General features: G+C 43.2%; 2 protein-coding genes across 2 annotated transcripts; one reads left to right on the plus strand and one right to left on the minus strand.

Moving 5' to 3' along the window:
• LOC112138265 (derlin-1-like) lies at positions 1-3,226 on the plus strand. The gene is made up of 7 exons (XM_024260825.1): positions 1-112; positions 197-261; positions 742-768; positions 852-947; positions 1,024-1,076; positions 1,160-1,270; positions 2,609-3,226. Exons 2-7 carry the CDS (start codon positions 232-234, stop codon positions 2,760-2,762), a joined length of 471 nt encoding a protein of 156 aa, XP_024116593.1. The 5' UTR covers positions 1-112; positions 197-231; the 3' UTR covers positions 2,763-3,226.
• Positions 3,227-4,424: 1,198 nt separating this feature from the next.
• On the minus strand, positions 4,425-7,549 carry LOC112138266 (zinc fingers and homeoboxes protein 2-like). Its single transcript, XM_024260827.2, has 4 exons — positions 7,279-7,549; positions 7,050-7,206; positions 6,846-6,965; positions 4,425-5,413 (listed from the first exon to the last, which is right to left on the minus strand). The coding sequence occupies exons 1-3, from the start codon at positions 7,523-7,525 to the stop codon at positions 6,848-6,850; spliced, it is 522 nt and encodes a 173-aa protein (XP_024116595.1). The 5' UTR covers positions 7,526-7,549; the 3' UTR covers positions 4,425-5,413; positions 6,846-6,847.
• Between the last annotated feature and the right edge of the window lie 383 nt (positions 7,550-7,932).

The following is a 7,932-nucleotide window of genomic DNA, read 5'->3' on the forward strand; positions in this document are numbered from 1 at the left end:
ATCTGGAGACCAATCACAGCCACCTTTTATTTCCCAATAACCCCCAATACTGGCTTTCTCTACCTGGTTAACCTTTACTTCCTCTATCATTACTCCACTCGGCTGGAGACCGGTAAGTTTTGTTGTCTTTATATTAAATGATTTTTCATTTCCTTCATCCTCATCATTAATTATATATATTTTTTCCCTCATTTAGGGGCTTTTGATGGCAGACCTGCAGACTATGTTTTTATGCTTCTCTTCAACTGGATCTGCATTGTTGTATCCTTTGACTTTCATGTAAAGGCGATTCACAGATTAGTTGAATGTCCACTTCCAGAACCTGCGGCTTCACTCGGCTGCACCACCTGCCTCTCCTTTGTTCGGCGTTCCTAGACCCCGCCCCTCTTTCTCTGCAGCACACTGCCATGTCAAGGTGGCCCTGTGCCAGCAGACCAGTGTCAGTCCACCCCTGCAGAGCAGAGAAACCCAATCTAGGTCACATGCAGCACTTATAGAAGCTCGGTGCTGCCCACATCACCGCTCTGTTTTCTCGTCTTTTCTATTCCTTGATGTCGTGGCCTTTTATCAAACTTTCCGTGGAGGTAGAAGAACGCTGTTCTTTTTTTTAGGTCAGGTGATGTGCTGAATTTTAAAACACAATGTTGAGCTTTTAGAGTCGTAGCGAGGCGAACGTTTCCCTCAGCAGCGGCTGCAGGTTTCAGTCTGATGAACTTGTTCTCCTTGACTCTGCTCCTGCAGATAACCGGGCTGCTCATGAACATGCAGGTGAGGAGGCTCTGCAGCTCTTTAACCGCCGCCTCCGCACGCCGCTTTCAGCCGTCCTGACTGCGTTTGAACTCTCGTTTCAGCTGCTCATGATCCCGCTCATCATGTCGGTTCTGTACGTCTGGGCCCAGTTCAACAAAGACACCATCGTTTCCTTCTGGTTTGGAACGCGGTTTAAGGTGGGCGGGGTTTAACGAACACAGTCACAACAATCCGTCATGAAGACGATTAACACTAACTCCGTATCTCCTTCAGGCCTATTATCTACCCTGGGTCATCCTGGCCTTCAACTTCATTATCGGAGGCTCGTGAGTGAAGTTCTTCCTGTGAAGTGTAGAATGATGTGTTCCAGCTGGATCACTCACAGCCCCCCCCCCAATTGTCTGTGCAGATTTATGAACGAACTGACAGGAAACCTGGTGGGCCACCTCTTCTTCTTCCTCATGTTCAAATACCCCATGGATCTAGGAGGACGCTCCTTTCTGTCCACGCCAGAGTTCCTGTAAGTTTAAGAGAACGCCGCGTTTTATGGATGTCGCACAAACATGGACACAAAGGTTATTCAAACAAGAGTCACCCTAGTAGAAGTCTATGGGATTTTGGCTTCTTCCTGTTTGGAACGCGAAAGGGGGAGGAGTCACTCAGTCCAGTTAGCATATACAGTCACGTGGGAAATGGATAATGAGTAGTAACAAATACTGACATTTTAGTGCATTATTTTACCCACTTGTTACTAGTTAAATAAATGTTATTACTGTAAAGTGTAACAGAAACACATGGTTATTACTGTCATTATTTGTTGCATCAAGGAGAAATGCTCCGGCTTAGCTTTAGAGTTTGTTAGCTTCTGTAAAAACTGAGATCTGCCTCAAAACTGTATTTCTGGAAATATAGACGAACTTTTCCCATTTTAAGTTAAATTAAGACTGAGGCTACGTCTGAATTCCAACAGTACTCCCCAACAACGGAAAATCTATATAGTGCCCTGGATTTTAAAAGCAATTCGTACACAATGCTCACTACTTTTTTTTTTTTTTTTAATGGAGAATTTTACGAAGGTAAAACCTAATCACTAAACCATGCAACGACAATATGTCAACAATACAAGACTTCCTTTTTTTTGCCAAAATTGTTCAAATGCAATGCATTGTGGTCTTTATCCCCCAATCTAGTATACATCAATGCACACTGGTTTTTTCACAGAGAATTCTGGGAAATTTCTTGGTCACTCAATTTTGGGCTATTTCCAAATTCCTTCACTCCTCACTATATAGTGCATTTGCCATTTTCTAGTGCTGTCAGAATCTACAAATCCAAAATTGAGTGCTCTTGAAATTTCCCAGAAGTCTTTGCTCAAAACTAGCGTGAATCAGTGCATGCTACATGCCAGTGCAACTCTTGGGTTGTTTCTAATTTAGGAAAGAAATGTTAGGTCTTGTTTGGAGAAAAACAGACTAATAATCCTGACTGTTTGATTAAAAAATAATAATTAAATCAGTATTGAGAGTTGATAACACAAAGTATTTTAGTGTATTTATATTAATACCATTAGTGTCAGTGGTAAATGTAGTTGTTGGTACTTTTATTATGAAGCTTTTATTGTGACAGTCTGTTAGTGAGGTGTCACATGTTTTACATATATTTATGAGACTTGACCTGACCTTGTTTTTTCACTTTTACATTAGTTTTCCTCTCTGTTGCCATGGTGACCATGTCTGTTAACAGCAGCTGCACCATCCGAACATGAAGAAATGATTCTGATGAAGATGTTCTTTTGAAGAACTTTTTTTTGTTTTTCTTTGTTGTCTCTAAATGCAGACTGTCTCCCTCCTTTTTCCAGGTATCGGTTCTTCCCCAACAGGAGAGGAGGAGTGTCGGGCTTTGGAGCTCCTCCCAGCAGACGGCCGGCGGCCCAGGACCCCGCCGGCGGAGGAGGAGGAGGAGGGGGAGGCCGGCACAACTGGGGGCAGGGCTTTCGTCTTGGTGGGGAATGAGGGAGCCCTGAGCTCTCACCAACAAACGGCCGAGCGGCCGGCATTCTGGACTAAACCATTTCTCTCCTCCTTGTTTTATTTCCCGTTGAAGGAAATCAAATCTCCATCTTTAAATTGAATTTGTCTGTTTAAGAAGAAAAAAAAAGATCTGAGGAAGCACAGCAGGACTCTGTTCTCCAAGCCAAGACGCCATTACAGCAGAGGAAGAACGGTTTCACTCTAACGCCACTCTCTTCCCGCCTTTCTTTCTCTACGACATTCAGGAAGACGTGTTCTTCTCTCTGTGACGCCATATCTGATTCTTCACGCACTGGGAGGGCCGTCCTGCAGCAGAGCGCCGTCTCTGGGTCTGTTTTCATGGATGTAAAATATTACATGACGCGGCGGGATTTTCTCCTGTTGTAAGACCCAGATGTAAACACAAGGATGCTCTTTATTGTAAATAAAACTTTTTTGAAAGGATGCAACGACTCCGATCATCTTCTGATTTATTTTCAAAGTGGTTTTATAATTGTTTTGCTTTTATAGCTTAATTAAAAAGTCATTTTTAGGACATAGTTTCAGTAGAGCAGCAGGGGTTCATGAGAAATTCTCCTGTAGGTTGTGGGTGTGATTGTTGACATGGAGAAACCCCGCCCCACTCCCCATCATTTGTTTAAACTCTCGCTAGCTTACAGCCCCTCACACCCCCAATTTAAGATTAGTGGTGCAAAAAATGGTGAGCAATATCAAAGCTATCTATTCATACAATTTTGACTTGGATACCAACTCAGATGAGGAAAACACACGTTCACAAATCTAGTCTACAAGAGGATAATTCTAATACCTCGTTTCCACTGAGCGGTCCAGACCGGATTGGACTAGAACAGTATTTTGAGCGTCTCCATTATAAAATGGACCCATTAGGTCGGAGCGATTTGTACCATTTTTAGTCCCCGCTTGATTGTAGGTTCATAGAAAAATAAAAATAAAAAGGACGGAGCTTCTGCCGTCACACAATAAAATCCATTGATTGGCAGAACAACAACATTAAGCGTCCGACCAGCACTTCTCCTGACTCGAGATCAAATCGATTCCTCTTTTAGGCTGTATTCTTCTTCGCCTCCTGCAATCTTCATGCAAAGAATATTCAATTCTTCAGATTCAGGATTCCCCCTTATTCACGGAGGTTAGACGCCGAATCTGCAAATATGTAGTCGCTCAGTGGAAACGAGGCCAAAATGGATTTGAGCAGTTTGAGCCTATAGTAGCTTCTGTGTCTCACCTACAAGCTTTTTCAAATGGCATTTTTTATCTACTACAGATTAACGATTTAAAAAAACAAAGAAGCCCTGCGACAGACTGGCGACCTGTCCAGGGTGTACCCCGCCTTCGCCCATCAGTAGCCGGGATAGGCTCCGGCGCCCCGCGACCCCGAAAGGGACAAAGCGGTCAAGAAAATGGATGGATGGAAAAACAAAGAAAACAACTAAAATTACGCTTTAATCTTAATTTTTCTTTATAAATGTCCTCTATCATGAGAAAAAGTCCACAAGAACATGTTAAAAACACCAAAAACATTTTTATCAGTGGGTTTTCGTTATCTGCAGGGTAAAAAGTGAAAAAATTCTAGATTACATTTTTGTTTTAAAGGAATTAAGACACTCAATTATTTCAGCCAGAAAGAGTACAAAAAGTCTGGGAGTTTATTGTGTTTTTATTGACCTGCAGCAAGCCTGGAAAATAAAAAAAAGAAAGCATTTGATATTGTGTGCAGCGTCCTGGATAACAGAAACAGAGCAGCAGGAGGACCTGACGGAGGAAACTTAAAAACTAACGGATCCCTTTCAATCCTTCCTGAAAAAGAGTTGACGGACATGCAGCCGGAGAAAGTTGACATTCTAGATTCTTTGTTGGTCAGTCTGTTTCTGCACATTCATGAGTGTTTAGGTTCCACTGTCCAGACCGAATCCAGCCGCAAGAGTTCAGGAACCTTTTTTTTAACATGCTTGCGATATTTTCTCCAAGGGCAAATTCAGCCGAGAACGGTTGGAATAGAGCGGGCTAAGCTGGAATACATCCTCCAGAGGAAGCGTCAGGCATACACAGGAAAGGCAGCGCGGTGCGATCGAACGGACCCTTCACTCTTTTCACTTTGGAAAATACTCTGATCCACGAGCAGCAAAAAAAAAAAAAAAAAAAAAAAAGCGTGTCTGCAGCGCCGTAGCCCACAATGCACTTCTACTCCCTCCTGCCACGACTTCAGTCACTTCTTCATTACGTTTGATAGAAGAAAAGGATCTCGAACAGAGAAAGATGCAAGTGCCTTCAGAGTCTCCTCCGAACGAGTCAAAGGATTTTCAAAAAAATAAAAAGATTTGAAGCAAATACACTATGATACATTTTGATCTTTAAAGAAAAACACATTCCAGGTTCAGAACGAACATTCAGAATAAAACTTAACAAAACTCGCTTTTCCAGAAAAAAAACTGTACAAACGTTTTAGTTATACAGACTAAATATGTACAGAGGCCTTTCTTTAAAAAAAGTCATAAGGTAAAAATAATATAGTGAGTCCCACTTTGGCACTCCTCTTAGAGTCACTTCACTGCCTCCTGGCATCACAGCTTCTCCACTCGGTCGTCTCTCCGAAGAAATCAACCGTTTTGAACCTGGAAAGAGGAGAAATTCATTCTCTCATTACAAATCTTCTCTGTTGATGGTCATTTTGTATTTGCTGTTTGCATCTTCTGACTCTGATGTGGTTCGGTCCACGTTTCACTGCTAATGATGGTGTTGCAGTGCCATCGTTTTTGAAGGACGGATCAGAGGTAATTACTCTGTAACTACGTCCGGAGCAGCTGGAGGCGGCAGCTGCAGCGTCTCATTTTTCTGAGTCGGAGCAACAATCCTTTGAGAGGAGAACCGCCTCCTGACAACAGGAGTTGGACTCCTCTCTTGGAACAGCTTTTGCTCCTAAAGCGACGTTCACATTGCCCTCGGCAACGCACTTGTCAGGGTCCACTTCCAATGAAAAGTCTATATTTTGGGCTACAGCGTTCAAAACTGTTGTTTACATGAAGCTACACAAGTTTTTACGACAGTTTTCGGGCTCTACGTACAAAATGTGTGATCATTAAAGGTTAAACCAGGTCAGACTTGGACCAATCAGGAACTCAGATGGGGTGGTGATGTATGGATGGCAGTCCTTTTAATTCATGGCCAACCGTTTGAAAATTTATCATGGAGGAGAAGTTAATAATTGCAAAAAAACAAAAAAAAAAACAAGATTTAAATCACTTTGACATTTCACACTAATCCTCTTCCAAGTGTAGATGGTGAATATACGCTAGTGAACAGTAGAAAAAGAAGAAGCCCCTTCTTTCTTGTCCAGTCCAAACATCAAAAGCTGTTCAAACCTGCATTTAGTGTGCTCTTTAAATGCTTGATGTGTGTGTAGCTTAAAGCGTAACCAACACTAAATCAACTTTTTGGCTTTTTACCTCTATAAATGGGTAAGTTGTGTCTGTTTCCACATTTTTGACCGTCTAAAATAAACTTGTTTAGTTCCTAGAATTCAAGTCTAAAACCTTCTGAGTGCTGCCCCTACAGGTTAAAACGAGGTACTACAGTTGAATTTTGTGATTGGTTCACTAGTTTCACACCATCATACTCTGCAGATCCAGCATACAAGCCCCGCCCATCTTTGATTATGTAACGGTCGGTTGTTATTAAGTTAACTTTAGCATGGCTCATAGGTGTTTTGCCTTCGGTTGTCAAAAATCTACTAGTTTGCACAACTTATGGTGGACGTGGACGTCAGGGAACAGTAGTTTAGTGCACTTGGCATTGAATCCAGCCAACTCCATCCTGGTGATGGATTTGCAATGAATGTTTCACTATGAATTGTTTTCTTAATCCTTTGGCTACAGGTCGGCTGCAGCCAAAGGCTCTGCTGCCGACCTCGCGAAACTACCGACTCATGTAGATTCACGTGACAACCCGCCATTTATTACGACTTAGGTCGTTAATAGCCTGTGGCGGTCGCATTGGAGGCGTAACGGTTGCCGTGGGAGCCCGGGGTGAGACATCACTTGAACCCACCGTCAGCCTGTGACCTGCCCCGGTTGGTCCAAAGACACGACTTCTGAGTCGGTTGTGAGTTTTTGTTGCTCCACTCCTCCGTCGGTCTCCTCTCCAACAGCCACGGTGACCTTTACCCACCTGGCAACCACAACACAAACCTTCAACAATCTGAGCTCCATATGATTTTGATTTGGTTTTTCTAACAAAATAAAAACCTCTCACTTCTCTTTGTTCTCAGGACTTGTGCTGGTGTGGTCCTGCCGGGCCCGACTCAGCCCGGCCACGCCCTGGACTAGTCTGTCAGTTAACCACTGAAGTTTGTCCTGCTGAAACAGTTTGGCGTTCTCCGTTTGTGCTTCGTTCCCTCCAGCTTCTTCCCCTGCAGACAAGAGAGTGGATCCTCAGACCTTCAGTGGACCGTAACAATCTACACCTCGTCTCCTGAACTCACGCTTCACGGCGCCAGCTTCCACAGACGAGCTCGGCTGTTTCTCAGAACTCTGGCCGTTTTGTTCTAGTCCGGCTGTCGGCGGCGTGGCCACGTTCTGGAAGCCTTCCATCCAGCCCAGCGTTTCCCCGTTCTTCAGGGCCGAGCGGTGCTCCTTGAACCAGCGGACGATGTCGGTGCGCCCCAGGCTGGTCTGGGCCTCCAGCTGGCTGTACTCCTCAGGACTTGGCCACTGGGTCCGGCAGAACATCTGTCAGGAGAAGATGGAGTGAAGTGCACATAGAGGTGTTGCTGAGATGTTTATTGTTGAATCTGGACTCTTCACTTAGAGAAATCTGTCAAAGTTTTAAGCACAAGCTGCTTTTTTATTCACTTTCTGCTCAAGTTGTCATCAGTTCCCTTCTGCCTTCTCCAATACGATCAAAACAAAAACATTTAAACAAATAAAAGGTGTGGATAATACAAATAAATTACCTTAAAGTAATTTTCTGATATAAAATGAAAAGTTTTAGAAGACACATATTTATTTATTTTACATTTAAGAGATTGTTATGTATAAATGTCCGTTAAAGTAGAATATCAGTCAATCAGTGAAGGTGGGTGGAACCTACAGGCTCATTGGCTGATCCGTTCACATTTATTTTTTTTTTTGGTTGA

Source organism: Oryzias melastigma, unplaced genomic scaffold (assembly GCF_002922805.2).
Source record: "Oryzias melastigma strain HK-1 unplaced genomic scaffold, ASM292280v2 sc00558, whole genome shotgun sequence".
In the NCBI taxonomy this organism is placed as follows: Eukaryota; Metazoa; Chordata; class Actinopteri; order Beloniformes; family Adrianichthyidae; genus Oryzias; species Oryzias melastigma.

Excerpts from the sequence above, each read along its gene's own strand:
- LOC112138265 (XM_024260825.1), top strand. The coding sequence starts at position 232 with ATGCTTCTCTTCAACTGGATCTGCATTGTT. Across the intron at positions 1,077-1,159 it reads AACTTCATTATCGGAGGCTC|ATTTATGAACGAACTGACAG; the intron begins GTGAGTGAAGTT and ends TTGTCTGTGCAG. Across the intron at positions 1,271-2,608 it reads CTGTCCACGCCAGAGTTCCT|GTATCGGTTCTTCCCCAACA; the intron begins GTAAGTTTAAGA and ends TCCTTTTTCCAG.
- LOC112138266 (XM_024260827.2), bottom strand. The coding sequence starts at position 7,525 with ATGTTCTGCCGGACCCAGTGGCCAAGTCCTGAGGAGTACAGCCAGCTG. Across the intron at positions 7,207-7,278 it reads GGAAGCTGGCGCCGTGAAGC|GGGAAGAAGCTGGAGGGAAC; the intron begins GTGAGTTCAGGA and ends TCTTGTCTGCAG. Across the intron at positions 6,966-7,049 it reads AGTCCTGAGAACAAAGAGAA|GTGGGTAAAGGTCACCGTGG; the intron begins GTGAGAGGTTTT and ends TGTGGTTGCCAG.